The sequence below is a fragment of the Gadus chalcogrammus genome, chromosome 14, assembly GCF_026213295.1.
Source record: "Gadus chalcogrammus isolate NIFS_2021 chromosome 14, NIFS_Gcha_1.0, whole genome shotgun sequence".
Classification (NCBI taxonomy): domain Eukaryota; kingdom Metazoa; phylum Chordata; class Actinopteri; order Gadiformes; family Gadidae; genus Gadus; species Gadus chalcogrammus.
In genome coordinates, this window is record NC_079425.1 from 17,402,605 (window position 1) to 17,428,228 (window position 25,624).

The following is a 25,624-nucleotide window of genomic DNA, read 5'->3' on the forward strand; positions in this document are numbered from 1 at the left end:
TTTACTAAAGAGCGTGTGCGATTTCCTTAAAGCGAGCGTGCGCTTTACTAGGGATCCATCTTCAAAATGATTGTATCACATAGACTGAGATGATAAATGAATGGTGCCAGGTGAATTTGAATTTGCATTGGCATCTAGCTGCTAGTGGAATAAGTAAATGATTACTTTACCATACAGTTGAACTATAATCAACTATAACCTTTTGCACTCAAATCAAATATTTGGTTACAAATTTACCATTTGCAGTAATTATAGTAACCAATTATTATGTAAATCATAACACTGGACAACGGAGCCTCAGTTGTAGGTAGTAGGTGAAACCGGTTTGATTCCTTTGTTTGAAGATTTGAAGACAATGACCTATGGCGGTACTTGTTGTTCAGTTCACTTGTGGTGAAACTCAAACCCTAAGCTCCGCTTCCCATTCATCCCTTAGCCTCTTTGGCTGGACCTTTGAAAGAACGCCCTGCTGGGCCCTTGTACAACAATATGGAGGGGAGCACCTCAACAGCAGAGGGACATGGGAGATGCAATTGTTTGAAAGCTGTCCACTGCTTTTCAACAACCCTCTTTTTGTGAATTTCAAGCTTCAAGTATAAGCTAATATTTAGTTGCAGTCCTGAGATTGTTTGTGTGTGTTCATGCTATTCTCGTATTGTTGTGACGAGGGCGACATACTTGACATACTAGGCTGTCACCTCATCACTCATCTTATTAGGGAATTAGGGAATCCTAAAACCAAAGGCACAACACACAATTATATTTTTTGCAAGAGATTTCAAAGGCGGTCCTACTTATTTTTAACATCTTGAAATGTTTTATCAACGTGTTTAGCAGAAAATGTGAAATGGATAAAATAAAGAATAAGAACACAAACCATAATAGAGCAGAGAACCGGTATAACGTGAGAAGTGGAGCAAAGGGAGGAGAACCATTATGCTATAAAGAGTGAGAGAGAAAGAGTGGGTGTGGTCGAGCTAGACGTGAAGTTCCAGATAGGTGAGCAGGTAGTAGGTGTGGAAGGGGGCAGTGCTACCTGAGCAGCATGGCAACAACAAACAGTATAGTCTGGTTCTCCTTCCCTCCTGCCTCCTTTCTCCTCAGACCTCACTCAGCCGGCTCTGTGCAACAATGCTCAGCCTGTTCCGACTACCTCGAAGTTTAACTATCAACCAGGTGCCCAAAGTAAGTTGCTGTTTCTTTTTCTCAGAGCTTTTCTATCATTGTGCTTCCCCGGATTGGGGTAAATGAATGAGCAACCAATATTCTGTTTTAACATTGTTAACTTATTTGCTAAATATAATTAATACATAGTACAGAGCACAACAGTGTGGTTCCGTAAGTAAAAATACAATACATTTTCTCCATAAAGGTTTTGATTAAAAGACATTATGTCGTAACCATCCAAAGTATACTTACCACGGGCCGTTATATTGTGAAACAATGGTATACGCTCCTGTAGAAGCCATAAGTTGAAGAAGTTAACTTTTAGTTTTTAGGAAATCACGTCTTATTCTCAATGTCATTTAAAAGCACAACCTATAACCCATAAAAGTGTAACATGACATCTTTGATTGTTTATTTTGATTGGAAAGTCAAGTCATTGATGACTGCTGCTGCTGGAAACTTACCACAGCAACCATGATTTCCCTTAGAATAATGGAAGTTTAGAGAGTTGTTAAAAAAATACTGTAAAAGAAAGCTCTACATGTTGAAAAATATGTTGATATAAAATCAATGAAAAATATTTGAAATAACACTAGCAGTGCTATTTAGTCATTTGGGTAGTATAAAAGCTAGAAATAAATAATGTTGAATGAAAATGTAACTGGAACACTGTTGCGCTCTTTAGAGCACATCAGTAACCGCCCCCTTTTTGAACAGCTCTGGTTCCAAAAGTAATTTTTCCCATTCATTTTCTCCATTGACTTTTCGTTAAATCTTTATACAAAGAGTTTAAAGCCTGGAACCAAGCCAATCATTCGGTAATAACAAGTGAAGGAACTACTCAAGGAACTAAAATTTTTTTTGCATTGTTTCCAACCCAATGGTTAAGCGTGTTTCTTGCATTTTATAACCTTTGTCATTATTATATTGTTTAAATTGTTGATAAAAGGTGCATAATATATTGTGTGTGTGTGTATGTATAGTGTTTAATATACGGTAATGTTGGCGACATGGTACGTTCCTTTGTTCCTGCCTGCAATCATCTCTTGAACGTGAATCAAAGTCAGTTCGACCAATTCCAAAAGTGTGACTGTAATACTTGTGAATTCAGTCTTGTATTCCAGTAACGTATTAATTCATTAAATATTCCTGGTCTTTACACTACCCAAATTATTAAATAGCACTGCTAGTGCTACTTGGAGCCATACTGTTGCGCACTATAGTTAACCCTAAGGTGCAGTGTGTAGGATTTAGTGTTATCTAGCATTGAGGTTGAACATCGCAACCTCCCTTTCCAACAAAAAAGGAGAAGTTACCATGGCCTGTACTGGCCTGTAAGGTGCCAGTAGGTACTTTGAACAGTCCCTACTGGCACGACGGCATCAAGGTGTCACTTGCTGAGGTTCCACAATAGATCCATGATTTGTATTTAGTTATTTAGTCTGTAAAACATAGTAAGTAGCTTACATACAACATTTAAAACATGTAATCTAAAGTGCAACATGGCGTTCTCTGTCGGAGATTTAAGCTCCCAATGTAGATTTAAAGGGCTTATTCTCAGCTAACGACAACACAGCAATTCTTATTTTCATGGGGTTATCCACTAATTAAATCATATTTATGAATATTCTATGCCATTTCTCCCAAATCAGTTCCGCTAGATGCTGCTAAATTCTACACACTGCACCTTAACTAAAGGTTAACTAAAATAAAAGCATCCACACCAAAAGCATTACAAATGTAGTGCCTTTCTGTAAGCCAGGCATAGCAGTGATCAATACTGAACCGTGTGTTTTGTCTCCACAGGTATTCCATGAAGACAGCATCATCTCCGGCTACCGCCACCCCTGTAGCTCTGCCACCGACTGCATCCTCAGCCTCTTCCAGCTGACCAATGAGACACTCAACATCTGGACCCACTTTCTGCCCACCTGGTACTATAACAAAAATCCATACCTGTTTCTTAGTGTAGTAAATTTGTTAGAAATGCCATATTAGTGAGGGAAATACGCGGTGAGAATATCTGTCCTTGTTGAAAGAATGTGTGTCTTTGTATGTATGACACCATTAAGACCAGCTCATTTCTGACCATTCATGGCATCCCCTTCCCTGATTGGAATAGACTGGTAAATGGACTGCATTTATGTAGCGCTTTTTTGTAACCAGAGGCCACCATAAGTGCTTTACAATATTGCCTGACGTTCACAGACCGACGGCTGCGTCAGCCATGCAAGGTAACAGCAAGCTGGTCGGGAACAGTTAGTTAGGGTTAGAGGGATCTCGACACTCCTAGTTGATTCCTAGTTGCTAGGAATCGAACAAGCAACCTTGCGGTTACCAGCCAACCGCCCTTCCTCCGAGCTACATGCCACCCTGGTTGATTCTGGGCATCTCCATCTAACTTTCCACCACATTTGTACACACAGCGGTAATTATCATATCAATGGCTGGGTGATGGTGTACTTTTATGGGTTGATTTTCTAAACATTGCTCTCTCTTTTCTGCTCTCCCTCTTTACAACTCTCAATGCCTTCCTTAAGCACCTTCACAATATTAGAATGAAAGAAATCTATAAAAAATTAATAATATTAATGTTATATAATTTAATCCAGTTACAGAACTAAACCCGAGACAAATTGCTAGCTCACTGTTGCAAGTGGTCAATGATGCATAACCTTTCTGTAAAGAAATACCACATTTTGCCCAAGTGCTGCCAAGTGGTCGCAACTGCTGCTTTAAATGTCTTTCATTGGTATTGACTTTTTATTGTATGAACAATGCAAGGTTTGTCATTGATCACCTCTACTGTGTAGAATACATAGTACTGCAGTGGTTTATGATGTGTAGCACCAAATCTTCCAACAACAAGGAACACAATGTATCTCTCATTGCTGTCAGATGCGTTTGAGATGTTGTCATGGGAACAGTGGCTTAAGGAAGATCCTTCCATCTCTACCAAAAAACTACAAAATGCTGATTCAAAACAAATATGAACTCTAATTCCAAATGGTATTACCCATTTGACCTATGAGCACAATGGAAAACCAAAAGAAAGCGGTTTAGCCTGTATTGTACTTGGACGACTCTGTGTAGATAATCATCCGTAAAAGTAATAATAGGATACAACTTCACCACTGGTACTCAGGAGTGAAGTACTACTGTCTAGAGAAGACGGGTGGACACATGTTCTGCCAGTTTAAACAAACACAAATCAAATAACCCAAGTCAATAGAGAATGGAAAAGGCCCAACAGGTTCCACAGATTCCAGCTCAGTATCCCAGAAGATGAGTCAGAGACAGGCTGAATGAGCTGCAATCTGCCACCCAAACTGGTCCGGTTTCTTTAAACTTTTGTGAAAACCAATGACAATTAAATATTGCCGTAGTTTGTGTGTCTGTAAGCTTGTTAACAACAGGGAATGTGACTGGTGGTGTTTGTCTTGGAAAGGCCTGAGGATTAAGCTCCATCACTAAGGAAATGTCTCCCACAAGCCACGTTGTACATCCTCTCTGTGGGCTACAGAGTGCTGCTTCCAATCGGCTGTGTCCATGGAGAGATGCTGGGTGCACGTGGGTGTGTGTGTGTGTGTGTGTGTGTGTGTGTGTGTGTGTGTGTGTGCGTGTGTTTGTGCGTGCGTGCGTGCGTGTGTGTGTTGATGAAGAGTAATATTGATGCCTCTGGTATCATGGTTTGGGGGCTAGCACTCTGGAGGTGGTTCATGAAGCATCTGCCGGATCCAGTCAAGATTCTGTATGTAGGTATAAATGAAATAACATCAGTGTGTGTGTGTGTGTGTGTGTGTGTGTGTGTGTGTGTGTGTGTGTGTGTGTGTGTGTGTGTGTGTGTGTTTGTGTTTCGGCGTGTGTGTTTACACGCAATTGAGTACACAAGGGTTAGTACTGTGGGCATTTTGAGAAGGAAAGAACCAGTGTGAGTGTGTTAGTGTCACCGGTAGAGTGGGGCTATTGGCCTCCGGCCCATCATCTCATCGTGCTCTGATGACACAACAAGCGCTCAGTGCACCGATGGGGAAACACACAAATACCACAGATTTGTTAACGAGGTGCTCTGAAAAGTGATGACAATGACAATTACAACATGATAAATAACGCCAACCCAGGCTTTCAAAATCGAAAGCCGTCTCTATTGTACTCTTGGCTGTTGGTTGAGTGACAGTTAGGCTTGCATTGCGAGGTAGTATTCTTGAATTATTCGGGAATAGATCCCCAAATTAACAATAACATTCCTGCAAATAGTATTTTTGACAAGGAGAGTGGTGTTCTCTGCAGTGCACCTACACATCTTGGCGAATGATCATTTAGAACTCATACCCTTTATAATCGATTTCATGCATATTTCTCTCTTTCACTATAGTTCCCTGAGGAAAAAAGGATCTCCTCCATCCTATTGCCTAACAACCTATAAGCAAACAAGAAATCAAAATAATAAAAAATTATCTGTTTAAAGAACATACTTAATTGTAGATATGACTGTTGTCTTCTAAGGAAATGAATGCATGTAAATGTTACAGAGCTACCCTTATTTTCCTGTGCCATAATTGCCACGGTGTGTGTGCGTGTGTGTGTGTGAGCGCGTGCATGTGGCATCATAGAACAATAACAAATATTGCCATCCCCCTCTCTTGCCTCTAGAAGATCCCTGCTCCCCTGGGTTCCATGCAACGCTCCAGCTGACCTCTGACCTCTGTGCCTCTGTGCAGGTACTTCCTGTACAAGCTGGTGACGGTGGTGCTGATGAACACGGCGTGGCATGATTCCTTCTCCTGGCCCCTGCTGGTATTCCTGGCGTCATGCTGCACGTACCCACTGGCCTCCAGCTGTGCCCACACCTTCAGCACCATGTCAGCCCGGGCGCGGCACATCTGCTTCTTCTTCGACTACGGCGCCCTCAGCCTATACAGCCTGGGTGAGCCTGGGTGGTGCGAAGGAATCCAGATAGAATGCATGCATACTAGAGAAGATATATATATCAATACAGCAAGTTATTTAATCTATCCTCATACAGTATTATGATAGATGTGGGTTGATCGCTGATGCTTAGTCCTCCACACACAAAGTTCAAGCGAAACTTTCTCGCAACCTTGTCTTCACATCGGAGGCGGAGATGCAATAAATATAAATATGCATTTAATATACATTACCTCTGCGATGCACATTAGCTTTGCCTGCAGTGTGGAAGCGCTCATGGTTAACATGGGAGTGGAGTGGAAGCGTATGTGTTTTTTGCATGTGTTTTAGGAGTACGCTTTTTTTTGGTGTGTTTAGGCACACCAAAAAGTTTAGACTCATATTTGTAGAAAGTGTTTAACCAGCAACTTAACACTAGCTTCCATGATACACCTCACCATTTGCATAACAGAAGCTTCAGATTACTTTTATCATCTTCTTATACCTTCTCTCCCTGTGCTTGTTTCAGTTTTTTTGAGTATTAATAAAATGACAAATAGGATTAGGTGTCTTGCTCAGGGATTGATATAGCAACCTTCTGTTTACAAGTCATCCCGCTGTACCTTCTGAGCCAAGCCAACCCTTGGTTGCACATTTGGTTGCATGCAATCTTGTGGTCAGCCATATACAGAAGGTATATAATAAATTATGATTCAATAAAATGTACCATGTGGTTACATAATATACTTATATGGTATATATAATCTGTTCATAGTGTAGTATATATATAGTCAAGCAACCAGACTTATCTATAAAAAGGTGGCATCAATATATGGCCAGTTAAGCCCTTTGAGACTGTGCCTGTGATTAAGGGCTATATAACATTATACATATTTAGAGAGGCTTTTACATTACAAAAAAGCTGCATATTGCTTAGACGGCAGACCAACGCTTTGGGCTCAAGCTCTGTTTGATTTGTATTCTATGCACAAGCACACAGAAATGTTGCATGACCACATGGCCACACCCTTAAGTACACCTTTAACTATCGCTAACAGTCACATTTAAAATGCATACTGAATGCATTGTTGCACGTGCTGCACATGTAAACCCCACCTAATCATCATTCCATCTACCTATGCACATGCTCAGGGTCAGCGATCACGTACTCAGCATACGTATTCCCCGACAAGTGGGTGAACAGCATCTTCCACCAGAGCTACGTCACTGTAGCAGTGGTCAACACACTTGTCTGCACCACCTTGGCCTGCTACTCAAGGTACATATGAAAACAGGAACATGAATCATGCTTAAATGTTGGACGAGCTCTGATGGTCCTGCTTTGACCTCATCTTTTCTCTAATTTGTTCACTTTTCTTCTCTACCAAGGCTTGGTGTACCATTTCTACAATATAATCATGAGACATTAAAGAGGTAATAACAATAATTATTTCCTGCTTATCCTGTCTTGCTACGCCCTTCCCAATCCACGTTGCCTATATTCATCCTCTTGATCACCCTGACTATTGGTTTCCTGAAGGGGCATTTAGTTTATTAAGCTAACTAACTCCTGGGGTGTTCTTGCATCTGTGGTTTCAACTGTCGGTGACATAGAACTGGTTTGACTAACGTTTTCTCCTTTGTCATGGTGACAGTGCAATTGTGAATTGTGAATTGTGAATATCTTCACAATGGAAGCCTCTAATGGATTCCATTGTGAAGATATTTAACAGCATCTCCAATAGCCCTTGACAAAGGCCATGAAAAGTACAAATAAATATAAGAATAATAAAAACCAATTGGCTCAGAGAAACTTAAAAGATGGGTAGATACTGAGTTAACTAGGCAATACATGTAATCACATGTGAAGTTGTATGGGGACATATTGCCACGGGTAATTTTATTATTAGTTTTATTATTTCCTAATATTTGTTGTGGTGAGGCCTAGTAATGTTTTTTTTAGTCAAATAAAACATTATCAGTGTGTTCGTGTATTTGTGTATTACGATCAAACAAAAGTCATATTTAAATTTTATGTAATTCAATCCATAGAAGGACTACTCTTGGTCGGTCCATAAAAATATTGATGCAACATTTTTCTATTTTTAGATTTCCAGAGGTCAAAACTCCAAAGTTAGCGAAGGCACTCCGCATCCTTGCCTTTGCCTACCCTTACCTGTTCGACAACATTCCTCTTTTTTATAGGGTAAGGGCAATGCATGTACACACACACACACACACACACACACACACACACACACACACACACACACACACACACACACACACACACACACACACACACACACACACACACACACACACACACACACACACACACACATTGGGTTAGTGCTATTCAATTAGGAAGTATTGTTCCACTCTAAGTCCCAAATTCCATGAAAATGCTTTCATAACTAATTACCATGAGTTCCAAAGAGCTCAGTATCTACCCATCTTTTAAGTTTCTCTGAGCCAATTGGTTTTTATTATTCTTATATTTATTTGTACTTTTCATGGCCTTTTTCAAGGGCTATTGGAGGACAAACACTTAGATTTGAAAGCTCACAACAGAGAATGTCACTTACTTTGGAACAGCAACTTGCAACTTTGGAAAACTGTTTGGGTTGGTTACACTCTGGTCCAAAACTTTCGTAGAAACAGCTAACTCAACGGTTTCATTTTAACCAAGGTTTACATGCTAGAGTTAAACTGCCCTAGCATGTGATTATAGTAATTTTATGTTTGGCATGATAATACAGTCTTGTACCCATTACGTTTTAGATTTTGAGCATAGTTGAGCACAGACCTCCGCTAAGGAATCAGTTTGATTGACGTGTGCATGGCTTGTAAAGAGCTGATTGGCTGCTGCATGTTAAGTCTGATATTGTATATTTCATAGAAAAAACGTATCTAGAAACTAGAGGGTCTGGAGTGACCATGTGACAGTCCAGGTCTGTATTTTACTAAGACCCAACCCTAACTTAATTTACAGGTATTTCTTTGTACGGGCGAGGGCTGTACGGACAACGGCGCAAACATTCTCCACTACTACCACATTGCCCTAGCCTTCCTCACAGCCTTCCTGTTTGCCACACATCTGCCTGAGCGCCTTGCCCCTGGAAGCTTCGACTACATAGGTAAGACTAAACTCTAGAGTGGCCTGAAGACTGGCCTCTGAATGGGAGCCTTTTATTCGTCTTGCCAAAAGTCAATAATATGAAACCCTTTAACGTGCAACGTGTATGATTAGGCCGAATTAGTAATCCACCCTCAAAACAAATTGGGGGTGGCATTTTCCAGGAGATTTTGGTATTACCCGTTTTCTAATTGGTTTGAACTGCGTATCAACATACAGCTAACTAAGCAAACATGTTAACGGTTCCATGGAATGAAAATTTCACTTTATGAGGTTTTCTAACAATAAGATGAGTTCCCCTTGCCTGCCTATGGTCCCCCACTGGCTAGCAATGGTGTTAGGTCTAAAACAAGCACTAGGTATCCTGCTCCGCCTTTGGAAAAACTAAAGCTCAGACGGGCCAAATTTGCCCCATATGTCGTCATCAGGGGCAAGGTTACCTCCCCTTTCACTGCTCTGCCCGCCTTGCGAATTTGGCCGGCCAAGGAGACAATGAGCTGCGACCGGGGGAGCGCCACATGTGTGTGTGGACACACACACATCTGCCGCAAATGTTGCGCACTTCTTTGTTATTTGGCTATCCGTTCTGCTGTTGGTGTTATGGCGCATAACACACAACACAATAACGCAAGCTTGCGTAAAGCTCCCATTTGGTGAAAAGACTAGACTGCGCCGGGTTCTCTGACGTCTCTGGTACTTCAACGATAAGACTCGTAGTGGGGGTTATCTCGGCCATGGTTGAGAAGGAATAGGGGAAAGGAACTTTGGCTTTGACTCCCTGAAGTCCAGCGGCAGCGGGCTCTGGCGGGAGACAATCTCAGGCAACTATCCTTTCCTCCTCCATGTCGCGGTTCAATCTGGATATCAGGCTTTCAACATGAGTAGTTCCAACTGGAGAGACAGTGAAATCCGCGAGCTGCTGATCAAGTGAGAGAAGGTGATGCAGTTGCATTAAACAAAGACGGGGAAAGATGGTGCGATCTTTGAGAGAGACGCAGAGGAACTTTCATTACGAGGCTTTTGTCCGAAAAAATAAGAATATGTTGGCGTTTTTGCACTTGTAAATAGTTAATCGCGTTTGTAGCCTACACTCAGATAATTTATACTATATTATATTATAAGTCTCTTAAATCCTAAAAAAATAAAAACATTTGTGGTACGCAAATTATATATTTATTTTCCACTCTATTTGCTACTCTCCGTGCGGAGCCCTGTGTTCTCCAGTGAACCAAGAAAGCCGGCTCCGTGACGACAGGGGATTTTACCGAAGATCTGTCTCCAATAGTTTGGAACCAATGCCAAAATAACTCTATTTATATAATTATATAATTCAGTTAATTTACTTTTCATCAATTGATACACTATAATTTATGCAGCGATTGACAAGAGGTTAGAATGCACCCTTGGGGAAGCGCTACTTCTTCATCATCTCATGGAAGCAGCAGTGACGGTGACTTCTAGAGGTACAAAGTGGTATTTCGAGACAGCCTACGAGCTAAAGCTGACTGGGCTAGTAAATACCACTGCAACAAAATATATATGTATATATATATATATATATATATCACGTCAAAACTAATATTTCTTCACATTCTGTTCCATAATGTGATTTATTTTATGTTGATATTTCGTACCTGAAGCACTTTAAATTACGTACCTACAACCTTCTTACGCAAAGCAATTTATAGGTGCATTTTTTTAGAGATTTACATTTTGTCAAGTACCACCTTAAAAAAGTGTTATCTGCAAATGCTAACATTATTGTCACAATGTTGTTCACTGAAATAAATCTGCCCATGAATACAGCAGTGATTCCCTGGAGTAAGCTAAGGTTCCCATAGAGGAAGCCTAGATTGGACCCCATTTGTGTACTATTATTATATAGTCAAATGTCTATACATATACAGCATGGTTAAAGGTTTCAAACTGTACAATTTAAATCCACTGTTTTTGCGCCCCCTAAAGGTCACAGCCATCAACTGTTCCACGTGTGCAGCATCATGGGCACTCACTTCCAGATGGAGGCCATTGAGCAGGACATAGTCAGACGTCGTCACTGGCTTCTCACACACTCCTTACCCATCAGCTTTGCCAACACGCTGGGCGTGGCACTGCTAAGTCTGGTGCTGAATCTAACCGTTATTACTCTCTTCAGTCTACCTCTCCTCTTTCCCTCGTTCAGCCTCAAGAGAAAAAACAAGTAATGAGCAAATCACGGAAACCTCTGAGATGTGGCAAAAAAAACAACAACACGAAACAAGATCTCAAAATGACATTCTAGATACACAGGAGTATTTAAGGACAATTATATGTTTTTTTGTGAATATAGGTCAAGAGACATAGTTCATGGTCCTGAGGATATCCATAACCGTGATTGAAGCTCCTTGACTTTAAATGTGTTTATGATAAGGTGGATGATGTGCACTTTCCCGTTTGTTTCCTAGAATCAAATCACTTATTTAATAGGAAAATGTTGCAAACGTAAATGGGATAGAATTGTTCTGGCTTAGCAGGTCAGACACCAATGAGAATTAGATAATGAAGGGATAAATAAATGGAAGGAGCAAGTTGCCATTGTGCTGATAAAAAGTAAAAAGTCTCTTAGGAACTTTGTGGCTAGAGAATGCTATGAAATAGCAATCCACCTTGTATCATAATGTAGTGTTTGTTACTGCTTGTTTTCTACCTTTCTCTGATTTCCCAACATTAATGTATGATGAGAGTATGATGAGATAGCATTGCTCCAAAGGGAAATGGTGACAATGCAAAATGATATCTTATCATATGTGCAATGCGTAAATATGATTGTTTTCTTTAAATACACTGTATTGGATTTATTTAATTATATCTTTTTTGGGGTCTGAATTCAATTTTGTACAGAGAAGAAGATTTTTTAAATTTTTCCAAACAAATGTTGTTGAAGAAGGAATATGAAGTCAAAAGTTTTCAAACCCTTGGCTATGTGGCTAAATTAAAGCAACACATAAGAACCCCCAGGCAGTTGTTTGAGCGTTAAGTCGCTTACTGTGCCAGTGTTGATTTTCTAGCTGTCTCTTTTATATTCAATGGGTATAACATTTAATATTTTAAGATAAATATAGCATCTACAAAGGATACAACATTTTTATCCCACTTTATGACTGCAGATAAATGGAGAGTATTTACAATGTATTTTATTTATATTCTTAAATAAACATTGATGATATAACGTTACATTAAACAAGTCCTGTGTCATTGAAGTAATTTCTTGTGAAGTACAGTCAAACAATTAGGATAAATAAAATCAAAGAAACACTCACACGCAGGTGATGGTAATCTTCCTAAATGTATTTTCTGGAACTCAACTATATAGCTTATTATCAGCAGGTGCAATGGACAAATACAAATATCCAAAACGTGGGATATTATAATTATAAAATGCAACACTATCAGTTGCTTCAATATAATATGATAAAACACTCCAATTTGGCCCCCAATCAGTACGATCTGTGTAAGGCGGTTGAACACCACTTTTTTTCACTTTTATCCATATAAATTAAATTTGGATAGAAATGGTTGAGTTTGGGCAAGTAAGTTTGGGTGGCAAAGGATGTCCTCCTCTTATAAAAGACAGCGGAGACTGAGAGCATCATCGGCTGCCAGCTTCCCAACTTGAAAGGTATCTACCACACATGTGGCCTTAGAAAAGCACGGAAAATCATAAAATAGCACAGCAAAACAGGCCAAAGACTGTTCACACTGCTGCTGTCTGTACAACATCACATAAGCATACAGTTACGTACATAGCATAGCAAGTATACATAGCATACCAGACTTACAAACAGCTTTAACCCCCAGGCCATCAGGCTTCTCAACCAGTTACTCTAACCCTCTTGATTATATTGATCAAATTAACACTTCTTGTGCATTCAATGTACATACCTTAAATTCATTTATATATTTATCGGCCAATTCCACTTTAGACTGATCATATGTGTTGTATTTCTGTGATGTATAATCTTGCTATTCGGGCCAAATTTTGTGTTATAGTTATTGCCACATTCCAGTTTAGATGTATGGTATTTTATGGCATTACAAAACAATACTGTGTATTGTTTTGTAATGTCCTGTGAGTTTGTTTTCTTGTGATGTTTGTATATGAGGTTTGTGATTGTTTTGTTTAAGAAAGAAAAAATACAACTACAAATGTCAAATATTTGCCAGAGAGAGGGCGGGACAAACAGTTAACTAGAGCGGCGAAGATACGCCCCTTCCGGTAGTGTCCATGGGACCTATGAGATAGAAAAATAGGAATGGACTTAAATGGAGAGAAAGTAATTATTTTCTGGTCCCAGTCTTTAGATGCCCCGGATTACACATATGTTGTTTGTGTGACTTCTCCACTCTATGGGTTTAGCTGCGAGGGCTTCGGCCAGAGGGAGGGACTTCCGATGGAGGTACTTCCCTGTCAGTCCCATGTCGGATGTTGTTTTATCACCGTTTTTATTAAAAACTCGACATTCCTTGTCGCTTTTTTAGTTTTTGTTCTAATAATGTTCTTGTTCTTCTCGCTAACTCGAAAATGCGTTGGGATAAAATTCGTTTAGTCTCTCGATTTATGGAGAGACTAAATAGCTGGGCGGGACTTACACGGCTGATTTGCTAACTCGCCTTCTCTAATTGGTGGAGACGCCAGCCGGGGTTTTACGAGAGGGAATTTTCAAATCTAGAAGAGGCGCTCGGTAAGCACTGTATTTTGGAAAGAAAACAACAATGCAGCGACAAGGGTAAGAAATAGGGTTTTTCCTACTACCAACCAACCGTAAATGATGAACGAAGAGTACAATATATATACTGGTTTCTGGTGTAAAATTTCATGGGAAATAAAGTGCACAAATATTGTTAACTAGCTAGTTATTTATGCTACATACATAGCCGCCGGTTAGCAAAAGCGACCCAACTGTCAATCCGTTTAGTCGGTAATTGCTAGGAAAGTTCAGACAAATGTATATTTTATATGTATATTGTATGTATGGATGTATATATATATATATATATATGCAATTGGGATTCAAGCATTTAGTACAATGTAAAGGCCATAGCAATATAATGTCATCCTTGTCAGTGAAGTTGTGTGCACACACTAGACATTCAAACAAAGTGGTTTCGCGTCGGTCCACATTCAACGAATACGATGTAATAGTGTGAATGTGTTGTTCAATCGACCGCTATCTCTATTTAGAGGAATGACCGTTTCCTTGCTCACTCGTTCTCGTTGACCACAGAAAGGCGAAGACTCCCCGGCGTCCCGGCCATAAGAAGACGTCAAACACAGAGAAAGATCCAGTTGGGGTAAGTATTCAGGAGGGAATTTCAACCATTTAATTGTTATTTCTATACACTTTTGTGTGTAACACGTAAGGTTATTCAAACACGATGTCACTTTGATTGCTGTTTGTTTTTAGGCTACTCCTTTACTCCTCTGCGGTTTTGTGTTAGGTGTACTGCCGGATACGTCCACTTGGAGCAGATGATGAAGAATGTTGTGTTGAAATGATCAGTAACACCACTATTCAGCTGCATCCCCCTGACGGCCTTAAAGCAAACCGAAATGGTGACTTCAAAGAAGTAAGTGTCACAAAATCTTTGCCTTCATGGTTGTTATGTGATAACTGAAAAAGCACAAAACATATTTAGCTTTATGAATAGTCGCAGGCTAAAAATATACTTAACATAATTGTGTTTGGTGTACACTATACACTCGCATTCACAGGGTACAAAAAAACTTTTTTTATTTTATTTTCTAGACTCAGTACTCGTTCAAAAAAGTTTTTGGAATTCAAACAACCCAAAAGGAGCTGTTTGAGGATGTGGCCAAGCCACTGATTGAGGACCTCATTCAGTGTAAGAATGGTAAGCAAAAGCAACTGTACCTAAAAATCCTGCATATAAAACATCTGATTTCTATGGAGGACCATGATGTGTGTTTGTATGGTGGGCGTCGGCCCATAGGTCTGCTGTTTACATATGGCGTCACTGGAAGCGGCAAGACCTTCACCATGACGGGCTCACCGGGACAAGGAGGGCTTCTGCCCCGCTCCCTGGACATGCTCTTCAACAGCATCAGCCCCTACCAGGCCAAGAGATATGTAAGGCATCAACCTTGTCCCTCCTTGAATTGGGTGCTTTACATGTGCATTATTGGAGGAGGAGCGATGAGTACATTTCAGTGACATGGCGAGGGCCGTCTGATTGAGATGATTTGATCGGCTTCCATCACATTATTTGGATATTGTTTTGTCGTTAAAAACTCCTTTATTGTCCATCTCTTGGTTGTTCTTGTCATGTTCTTATTCTCCTGGCGCCGGGATAATAGTATTTCGTGTTTCTAAAATGGATAAGGAACAGAGCAGCCAGCCTGAGCGGTAATTTTCAACCCAAAGTCCTCCCGGCAGACAGCCTCACGCTGCATTGGTGGAGACACGCAGGGTGCAACAAATACCTGCTTCTCTCAACAGTGACGCACAAATACCTGTGTGTGTGTGTGTGTGTGTGTGTGTGTGTGTGTGTGTGTGTGTGTGTGTGTGTGTGTGTGTGTGTGTGTGTGTGTGTGTGTGTGTGTGTGTGTGTGTGTGTGTGTGTGTGTGTGTGTGTGTGTGTGTGTGTGTGTGTGTGTGTGCGTGCGCCGAACGTGTGTTCTCCGTAGTTAACATCGTGTATAAAAAGAGCCGCACTTGATCCAGATCAAGTTGATAGACTGGTGTTTCTAGCAAACAACATTAAGGAATGAATTTCTTGCAGATAGGCTATTTACTCTTGCTGCTGTCTCCTCTTAAAGTTGTCATGTCATTTTTTGTGTTGTGCAGTTCCGATTCCGTTTAATTTTTTCATAGTATAGCCTAATTTTGTGTTATGCATAGTGGCACTGGATATTGATTAAGTTGATAACCAGTTTCAAACGAAACTGGTTATCAGCCAAGATTATTTTTTTTAACGGGATATGGCTTGAGTTTATTTCCCCACTTGCCACGTAATGCATTTGTGATTGAATCTCCGTTCGTGTTATTTTTTAAAAAAAAAATTACGGGGGGAGCTTGTTGATATCCAAATATATTCGATTACATTGCTTGATATTCGATTATCTCAGTTTATTAACCGCTGTTTTGGGGTTATTCCCCATTGGTGTGAAAAAGGAAAAAACTAACAGATTTATTTTGTACCTGTTTCAGGTGTTTAAACCTGACGATAAAAATGGATTGGAGATCCAAAGCCAAGTGGATGCCCTACTGGAGAGACAGAAGAGGGAAAACATGCAGTCTGTCCCAAAAACACCCGTGTCAAGGTAGTAGCAGTACCTGTCATGCCAAGTTCTTTATTAATGCCTCTAACGGCACCAACATTTCTACATTTGATGTATTTGGCAAACTGTCTTCATCTTTCAATTGTTCTTTCCATGCCACTCTTTATTTTTGTTAAGCAGACAAAAGGCTGACCCGGAGTTTGCAGACATGATCAGTCCAGAGCAGGCGTGTAAATATGACAACGTGGATGAGGACAGCTCCTACAGTGTTTTTGTGTCCTACATTGAGATCTACAACAACTACATCTATGATCTCCTAGAGGATGCTCCATTCGATCCCATCAGACCAAAGTAAGAAAAGTCTAGGGTTAGCCCGAATACATAATTTCAAGCTTTGAATAGTTTAGGTTTCCAAACAAATATTTGTTAAAGTCTATGAAGTTCATCCATAGTGCGTATCTTTTACTGCCTGTTTATCGTGGTGGAGCCAAATGCTGCAGAATCTAGTTCTGGACAACTGCTTGTTTTTTCCTTTTAATTTCTTCGGTTGTTCAATTGGTAAAACATGTTATTTTAAAAACGCAAAAAATATCTCGTCAGTGGCTTTCAGATCCACTCATCAGTCAGAGTTTGACTTGGTGGCACAGCTTCAATGCAGCCTAAAGGTTTGCTAACGTACCGTTTCTAGGTATGAGAGTATGCCTATTTCCAATTATCACATAGCAAATGGGGGGTTTGAACATTGTGCAAAGTTTTGAATAGATTTCAGCCTATCGAACAAATATTCGGGCTCAGCCCTAGAAAAGCCCTGCTCAATTGATCTGTTCAAACCGGCTTTCACATTGGAATATCGAGTTCAGTGTTCAGTAAACAATTGCCATACCAATGAGGACACCAAAACTGTTTTGCTCCCTCATTCATTAAGCTTGGTGGGTATAACATCAGTTGGTTTGCTCCAGACTGTGGATACAATGTGTTATGGTAATAGCCTTGGATGTGTTGTCTTTTGTTTTTAATCCTTGTTTATTAGGTGGCTTGGTGGAGGCACACCTGTACGGAACACTGAGTTTGTGTATGTGGCCAGAATGTTCTCCATAATGTCTGCCTTAATTCTCCTTTGGCTCAAAGCTGGCTGTAGCTTACATGTCTTCTTTCAGATGTTTGTTAGTTAACCCTGAAATCCGTGTTTCCTCTTAACATAGCTCCCTGCCTAATGGACTAGCATAGCATCTTGGATTCAAGGCTGAATATTCATCCTGATTATCTATTTCTTCTGCTTCTTACTATGGAGACATGTAGAACGTTACCTGTCCAACTTCCTTTTCTGTGTGCAAATGCTACGTGTACTTTAAGCACTGCAGGCTTTTTCTTACCCCTTGTTATGTTGGTCTTGTTATCTACAGTTTATCATCCGATGGATGTCTGCTAACATTACAACATATGGTGTTGTATAATAACTAGAGATGCTTCGATTGATCGGACGCCGATCATGATCAGCAGATATTAGCCAAAAATAGCTTGATCGGAGAATCCCAAAAGTGCAGATCAAAGAAGCTGATCACGTGATGTAAATTACCCGCGCAACTTTCTTTCCCCTGCATTTCGAGTGCGCACATAAAAGCGGAACTTGCCAGTGGCAGCATGTAACAGCATGTCTACACTGCCAGGATTTCACGGTGTCACTGTGAAGATGGCAAAGGCGGCAGCTTCACGTTCAGTGTCGAGTTTCAAAAGATATGGAAGATTCACATTTCCCTGCCATTCTGTAATCATGATTTTGGTGCTCGGGCCCAAAAATGCTGATCAAAGCATCTCTAATAACAGTGAATGTAAAGTTGTGCTAAAAGCTGATACATTGCATTGGTGGCCATCTTTTATTCAAGTGCTTATTCTCTGTATCAACTTCATTCAGAACTCCCCAGTCCAAGATTTTGCGTGAAGATCAGAATCATAACATGTACGTTGCTGGCTGTGTAGAGGTGGAGGTGAAGTCCACTGAGGAGGCCTTTGAAGTCTTTTGGAAGGGTAAAGTGTTACAACTTTTCCAAATGTAATTAACTATAATGAAGCGTCAGGTGTAAGGCCACTGTAAATTACATGTATGTGTTCTTTTTTGTTATCTGCTTTGCAGGTCAAAAGAAACGAAGAATCGCAAATACACAGCTGAACCGCGAGTCCAGTCGCTCTCACAGTGTGTTCATCGTGAAGCTGGCTCAGGCTCCTCTTGACGCAGATGGAGACCACATTTTACAAGTAACGTGCTCTTCCTGTTCCCTTCTTACTCAACTTGTTATGTTTTTAAATGCAATTTTGACAATACTGTGGCAGAGCTAGTCATGGTGGAATATTTTTTAGCATACACAGTTAGTCAGGCTTGTAACATGAGGGCCAATTGGTCAATTCTAGGATAAGAACCAAGTGAACGTGAGCCAGCTGTGCCTGGTGGACTTGGCTGGTAGTGAACGCACTAGCAGAACCAGAGCCGAGGGTAACCGCCTACGAGAAGCAGGTCAGTCCCACATTGGTTTACTACGTCTCTCTGGGTGAGGGGACAGAGTGCTCATACTGGCTGATGTCTCGTTGACAGGCAACATCAACCAATCCTTGATGACACTGCGCACATGCATAGAAGTACTAAGAGAGAATCAAATGTGTGGAACAAATAAGGTAAGCTGCTGTATAGTTAAATTATTGTTTTTATCTGTGATTTGGCTCTCTAGTTTTAATTCTACCTTGCTGTTTCAATGCAGATGGTGCCATACAGAGACTCCAAAGTAACACATCTGTTCAAAAACTACTTTGACGGAGAGGGAAAAGTCAGGATGATTGTCTGTGTCAACCCCAAAGCTGATGATTATGATGAAACTATGGTAGGCACTTTGTCACAATTGGATGGCTTTACACACGTGTAAAAAAATGCTAAACTACATTCAGGACTACAAGCTGACTCTGTGTCTATTGTAGTTGGTGATGCGCTTTGCGGAGATGACTCAGGAAGTGGAGGTAGCCCGTCCTGTTGACCGGGCAATATATGCTCTTCCAGCTGGTCGCAGACACAGGAACCAGGCCTTCAAGGAAGAGCTGTCCCGCCGTCTCGAAGAGCGAGGGGGCCCATCAAATGCTGGTAATAAAACTAAGTGCACAACTATTGATTGTGCATTTTTTCTTAGGGCTTGTTTTTCCTTTTTTAAAAGGGATTTTGCTTGCTAATGACTTTTCTGGCCCTGTAGACGACCCAGAACTGATGAACCAGCTCATTGACAGTCTCCCAGCCCTTCCGGCATGTGAACTGCTCGACGCAACCGATGACCAGACCCTGCCTCGCCTCGTTGAGGTCCTGGAGAGGAGGCATCGCATCCGCCAGATGATGACCAAGCAGTTCAGCAAAGCAGGTAGGCACTCTGAACAAAAAAGAGCTATTGTAATGATGGCTGAAATGTGTACACGTGCCTACTCTACCCTACATGCATTGCCCCTACAATTACTTTTCAAATATTAATTATTTATATTTCACACCTGAGAGGAGATGGGGTAAGAGTGCACTATGAAGCAGGTTGTCATAAGGGTTACTTGAATGATGTGTTCTCCATGTACAGCAATCACACTGAAGTCCATGCTGCAGGACTTCGATAGCAATTTTTCTGCCAAAGAGAACTTCATCCATGATCAGCGAGGCAAACTGGGCGAGAAGGACAAAGTCATATCCAGTCAGAAGACTGAGCTGGAACGTTTGGAAAACAAATCCAAAACGCTTGAGTACAAGGTCTGCTACTGCATTTCTTATCAAATTAGACACAGAAAGAGAAAGCACTTTTAAGTTGGCTGTAACATTATTAAAATAAGCACATACTCAGATTCAGCCCGTCAGCTTGGGCTTTAGCCCTTTCCAACTGCGCCATGGGACATTTATGGCACAAAAGTTTTTTATTTTTATTCTTATGAAGATTCGAGTTTTCAAAGGAAATTGTTAAGTTTGATTATTATTGAACCAAAGACGTTGCAGATGGCATAACATTTCCAAAAGGAAATGCAATTTCTTGTGCCTGCTTCTAACCTAAACCTTTGGAAGAGGCTTATTTCCCCCATCTCACTGGGTTTCTTGATATCTGTCCAGATTGACATCCTGCAGAAGACCACCAACATCTATGAGGAGGACAAGCGGTCCCTCCAGCAGGAGCTGGAGACGCGGGAACAGAGGCTACATCGGGAGCTGTCCGAGAGGAAGCGCATGGAGCAGCGCATGCAGGGCATGGTTGCTGACACAAAACACAAGTGGGAGAAGGAGTGTGTAAGTTGACCCTCTTAGGAATTACATTTTGTCAAAAAACAAAAAGTGAAATATGCAGTAAAATTTCAAACATCAAATGTGCTCCAAGAAATATAATGCCTTCATAACAAGTCCTTTGGTAGGTCTTATGACTGTATTGAACCTGATTTCAATATTCATGTCATCTTGTACTTGCTGGCGTGCGTGTGGGCCTGAAGGAGCGGCGAGTGAACGCTAAACAGCTGGAGATGCAGAACCAGTTGTGGGTGAAGGACGAGAAGCTGAAGCAGCTCAAGGCCATTGTGACGGAGAGCAGCAGCGGCTCTGCAGGTCCCACAGAGCGTCCAGACAAACCTCAAAGGCCATCCAGGGAGAAAGACCGCCCAGCGACTCAGAAGAGATCGTCCTCACCATCGCCGATGCCTGTAAGTGTTACCCCCCCCCCCCCCCCCCCCCATCTGCCCTTATTCTAATTGTGCGTTTTGCATGGTGTAATAAATGTGTAAACTAAGCAAATATATCCTTTGTTGATGAGGGGTTCTGATTTTGGGTGATTTAATTATTTCTGTTGCATGCACTTAATGTAATGCCACTCCCTTTTGTGCTTCAGATGGCTGTTGAGCATTTTTCAACTTTGTCACCGACCCATATTGCTTAACCACACAGCTCCATTCCTTTAACCTTTCTCTAGGACTTCAGTCAAGCCCCTCCCCGCCAAAACCCAGGCAATGTTAGGGCAGCTCAAGATCTTTATCACGGCCCTCCCTCCTCCACATCCTGCTCTAGTCTCTCAGTAGCCTCCTGCATCTCTGACTGGGAGCACAGAATTCCCCTAGACTCCAGGCAGGATAGGCAGCCTGAGACCCCCCAGTACGGGAGCCGGAAGAACCCCGGTCCCTACTGTGGTGGAAGCAGCAGTGTGGGTCGCAGGAGAGGCCGGCACTGGGCCGCAGACGGCGAGAACCCTACCACGGCTCCGGCCTATGGGCTAGACCTAGAGTCAGGCATAAGGGTTAGTGTGTACTGGCGTCTCCTCCTAGATGTCCTTTTAGCTGATAGATCCTCATCTATGTAGTTTGTCCTGCCGCTGTATTGTTGTTATTTCATCCATAGTTGTTTGAGTAGAAAACTGCATTGTGCTGCATCCATAGTTTTAGTCCAGATATTTAGACATTGTATGCATCTCAATCTATAGAGGATGTATCTCAGATAGAGATGTATCCATTGCTTTAAAACCCTGATACTTGCCTCTTTGTGTGGACCTGCTTATACTCCATATTTTGCTACGCTTGTGCTGTGTATATACTTGCAGCTTCCGCTTTTTGGTCATGATGGTGTCCAATGAGCAGTTGATTTGACAAGTTTAACTTTAGAATCATCCATTCCACTACAAATTTTGAACCAACAATTGTTATTTATCTGAACCCAATATCGCTGGGTAACTTAATATTTATTTAAAAATACAATGGGTAATTCTATAAAAAATAATGAATAAGTTCCTTGAGATGCAATCTGCCTATTATTGCTGAGTACATCCTAGGATAGCTGGCACTCAAAAAAGAAAAAGCTTATTTTTCTTGGCATCGGGAATTATCCTGATATCAAATATGATCTGGTACCATTAGATGACATTGCCTGAAAGTAACAAATTATTCGGGAGGTCATTGGCTGATTTGGTTTGTTTATTTCGTCGCTGTTGATCACTCATTGTACTTGGAATTTCATCTTCATCGGTAATCCCATCTCTTGAATGCTTCATTCACTTCATCTGATAATAGTGCTTAGTCACACTCCCCTGAGACACTTACTGCTTTGTACCGTTTCCAATGCAGTGGGTGTTTCTGGTAGCTATGTTATGTGCTACTGGAAGACTAAATGAATACATATAGAACCTAACATAAGTACAATAATTTGTGAAACTACAATGAAATCTCCAGGGTATATAAAAATGTTTTTGTTAAACCCCACACTATCCACACCAGATCCTCCACTGTTCCCTTGGTTAGCTGCTGGATAACTGTCTTCAAAATGTACCTTCTTCTCTGCGCCATGGTCAGAATCCAACCCTTACCTAGTATGGCAGTTTTGCTAAAGTAAATTCATTAGAAACAAATAAACTAATTAGAGGAAATTCTATCAATACAAAAAGGTTAAGTGGGTCTTCCAATCCATGTCAACATATCCCTGTAGTCTTCCAGTATCTCATATTTCAAACTATAAGCCTTGAATTAACCTCCACTAATCCTCACCTTCACGCAAGTAGTCACTTACCATCGCAATCACAGACCCGCCGCCGCCACCTTATTTTGAGGTCTCATCTTCTAGAACTTATTGATAACGTTTTGGTTTGTCTCCTCCTTTCCACCACTGAAACTGGCCCCACCAGACCGCCCCCCCAGTTCATCAGCGGCACAGACGTTCACATTCCACGGGTGGGGAGAAATGGGTAGACCACACACCGTCGACTAATTTGGACCTAGACACTGTGATGCAGCCAATCATACCCAATGCAATCAAGGTGTCGGCCCCCAGTGAGAAAGCCCTGGCTAAATGCCACAAATACGTGCTCACCCATCAGGAGCTTGCCTCTGATGGGGAGATTCACACCAAGCTGATTAAGGTAACAAGGCACGGTTTTCCTTCACTTCTGATCTCTGCCCTGATTCCTAAATGCATTTAATTTGATCGTGATTGATTTGTAATGTGCCAAAGAAAATGTCATTTCTCTCCGACGCGAGGTTGCAGTCCCAGGTAACATAAGGGGCCTTTGACTCCAGGACCTGTTTCACCAATAACTCATGGTTGCATGGTTTGTCTTTGTGTGAACTCTCTAGGGCGATGTGTTTAAGACAAGGGGAGGGGGTCAAGCGGTGCAATTCACCGACATCGAGACACTGAAACAGGAGTGCCCAACTGCTTCAAGGTATGTTTCCTCCTAACCCTGGTGCTCTTGGTGAAATCTACCTTTAGAAATTAGCATTAATAATTGTTAACTTTACACGTTGTCAATGATCCTTATGATCATGTTTTTTATTTTTAGTAGTCGTAAGAGGAGGTCTGGCTCTGGAACTGATGACCAGGAGAACAGGGTAAGTTGCTAAAACCACATCATTTTATTATATATTGTACACTATATATTATTTTTCATGGTTCACTGCTCAACAGTACCCAATAATATTAGCATCCGGCTAATAAAGTTCCGCTGAAACATTGCTTTAAGTAAGATGCATATCAATATTTTTTTGTCTCCATAGGTGCCTGCGGCTAGTTCAAGTCATGTCTACCAAAAGTAAGCAAACTTGTGTTAAACTTCAGTCAGCAAATACATATTGTAAACATTGTTGTTGCTTACAAAGAATCTGACACTTTTATTCTTTTCTTGCAGACGGAGAAAGCCTTAGGGCAATGGTTGTGAAAAGTAAATGCTTGATGGTGTTTGCATTGACCAATTGGAGTAAATTTGAAACATGAAACTGCAAATGTTTTTTGCATGGTTAAAAATATTTAAAGGAGAATTTTTTTTTTTCCAACAAAGATTGGAGTATGTTGTATTTACTATTTCACATGCATGCCAGTTTTTGCATTCAATTGAATTAGAAACAACTTTTTAATGTAAAGTAATAAGCTGCCATTTTGTGGTTTGTTGCGATTAACTTGTTATTCTTCAGTGTTCTAAGTGGAACATGTGCATGAGTGACATTTTAATTCTGAAATCATGGATGGTATGATCAGGAAGAATGATTGTTAAAGAATGTACCATGTATTAATTTAATATCACACTGTCACATCCACTGTACATTTACAGATCTGACGATCAATTAGCCTCTTGTAGAATGTGTAAATAAGCCAAGTGAAGGAACACTAGCTGAATCTGAGGATGATCAAATTATTATTTTTTTTTTGGTGAAAGTAAATTCATTCAAACACGATCTGTTGTCAGTCATGTTTTTTTTATTTTGTATTATTGCATGCGATACAATTGTTAATTGAAAGTCCCGGTTGTTGGTAACGATGGAGTTACTCGGGCTAATCTTGTTGATAGGAAAAAGATTTCAAAACAATAGTTTGTATAATCCGGATTTTACAAAATCCCTATGATCCATTAAAATAGGACCCCTCACTGCAAACAGTGCTAAATTCAGGGTATTACTGGGCATATGGTGTGGTTGTGCTGTCTAGCGGACTTTATCTAGTCGTGTGAATCGTTATTTGGCCTTAAAAGATATATGATTGGGACGCACTCTATGAACTTCAGTTGGTCATGCAGTCATTAAAATTCTTTAAAATGCTAATTAATCTCCATCTTAATGCATATTTTTCATTGAGTAGACAGTCCATTGATCCATCTAGCATCCCATTTTAAAAATAATTCTAAGCTTTTATATCCTCCATAACATCAGCTGACGCAACGCTGGACACAGCAACAGCTGACGCTTCTGAAGAAGACTGCAGAAATTAGTCAAACTAATACTGGTCAGTTTACATGAAAATAAATGTATCTATCAAGTTAGACTAAATTAATCTATATTATAGATTGGGTAATATTAAAGGCAATAAGTATAGTGCAAACATGTAAAGTTGATGTGTGCATACAGTATATTTATAGCACTTAAAAAAGGCTACTTGTAGTGTAGCAGTTGGACAGCAGGTGGAACTAAACACCTACAGCAAATTAGACGGATTCTGATTAATCTGTAGTTTTAGTTAAGGGCAAGCTGTTTTTAGATTAATTCCTCAGGATTTACTAGTGTTATTAGGAGTTATTCTTTATTTAGGCCACTAGTCACTATTCCATGAGTGACTAGTATCTTTTTCCGTTTTACTACGAACTATTCATTAGATACTAGTATTTATATGTAGTTAA

The 25,624-nt window shown here is 40.6% G+C and overlaps 2 protein-coding genes across 15 annotated transcripts; both read left to right on the forward strand.

The window, feature by feature from the left end:
• The first annotated feature begins 1,058 nt into the window (after nt 1–1,058).
• paqr5b (progestin and adipoQ receptor family member Vb) lies at nt 1,059–12,501 on the forward strand. Of its 2 annotated transcripts, XM_056608640.1 has the most exons (8): nt 1,059–1,185; nt 2,974–3,101; nt 5,889–6,094; nt 7,228–7,354; nt 7,465–7,509; nt 8,185–8,281; nt 9,071–9,215; nt 11,180–12,501. In XM_056608640.1, exons 1-8 carry the CDS (start codon nt 1,132–1,134, stop codon nt 11,416–11,418), a joined length of 1,041 nt encoding a protein of 346 aa, XP_056464615.1. In that variant the 5' UTR covers nt 1,059–1,131; the 3' UTR covers nt 11,419–12,501. The 2 variants fall into 2 exon arrangements, with proteins under 2 accessions (XP_056464615.1, XP_056464616.1); XM_056608641.1 differs by lacking the exon at nt 7,465–7,509.
• Nucleotides 12,502–13,858: 1,357 nt separating this feature from the next.
• Nucleotides 13,859–25,105, forward strand: LOC130403757 (kinesin-like protein KIF23). Of its 13 annotated transcripts, none has more exons than XM_056608207.1 (24): nt 13,859–13,980; nt 14,479–14,545; nt 14,693–14,821; nt 15,001–15,106; nt 15,206–15,342; nt 16,423–16,535; nt 16,671–16,844; nt 17,524–17,565; nt 18,406–18,518; nt 18,625–18,746; nt 18,900–19,002; nt 19,081–19,160; nt 19,244–19,363; nt 19,458–19,617; nt 19,724–19,885; nt 20,090–20,256; nt 20,608–20,781; nt 20,979–21,185; nt 21,452–21,772; nt 23,147–23,380; nt 23,595–23,683; nt 23,804–23,849; nt 24,015–24,049; nt 24,146–25,105. In XM_056608207.1, exons 1-24 carry the CDS (start codon nt 13,967–13,969, stop codon nt 24,159–24,161), a joined length of 2,931 nt encoding a protein of 976 aa, XP_056464182.1. In that variant the 5' UTR covers nt 13,859–13,966; the 3' UTR covers nt 24,162–25,105. The 13 variants fall into 13 exon arrangements, with proteins under 13 accessions (XP_056464182.1, XP_056464180.1, XP_056464183.1 ...); XM_056608205.1 differs by having other exon boundaries at nt 13,860–13,980; nt 23,801–23,849; nt 24,146–25,104; XM_056608208.1 differs by having other exon boundaries at nt 13,861–13,980; nt 16,674–16,844; nt 24,146–25,103.
• The last annotated feature ends 519 nt before the right edge of the window (nt 25,106–25,624 follow it).

Bases quoted from the DNA above. Each gene is read 5' to 3' on its own strand.
- paqr5b (XM_056608640.1), top strand. From the start codon at position 1,132: ATGCTCAGCCTGTTCCGACTACCTCGAAGTTTAACTATCAACCAGGTG. The intron at 7,355-7,464 runs GTACATATGAAA...TTCTCTACCAAG, and splicing joins ACCTTGGCCTGCTACTCAAG to GCTTGGTGTACCATTTCTAC. The intron at 7,510-8,184 runs GTAATAACAATA...TTCTATTTTTAG, and splicing joins AATCATGAGACATTAAAGAG to ATTTCCAGAGGTCAAAACTC.
- LOC130403757 (XM_056608205.1), top strand. The intron at 14,546-14,692 runs GTAAGTATTCAG...GTTTTGTGTTAG, and splicing joins CAGAGAAAGATCCAGTTGGG to GTGTACTGCCGGATACGTCC. The intron at 23,381-23,594 runs GTAACAAGGCAC...TGAACTCTCTAG, and splicing joins TTCACACCAAGCTGATTAAG to GGCGATGTGTTTAAGACAAG.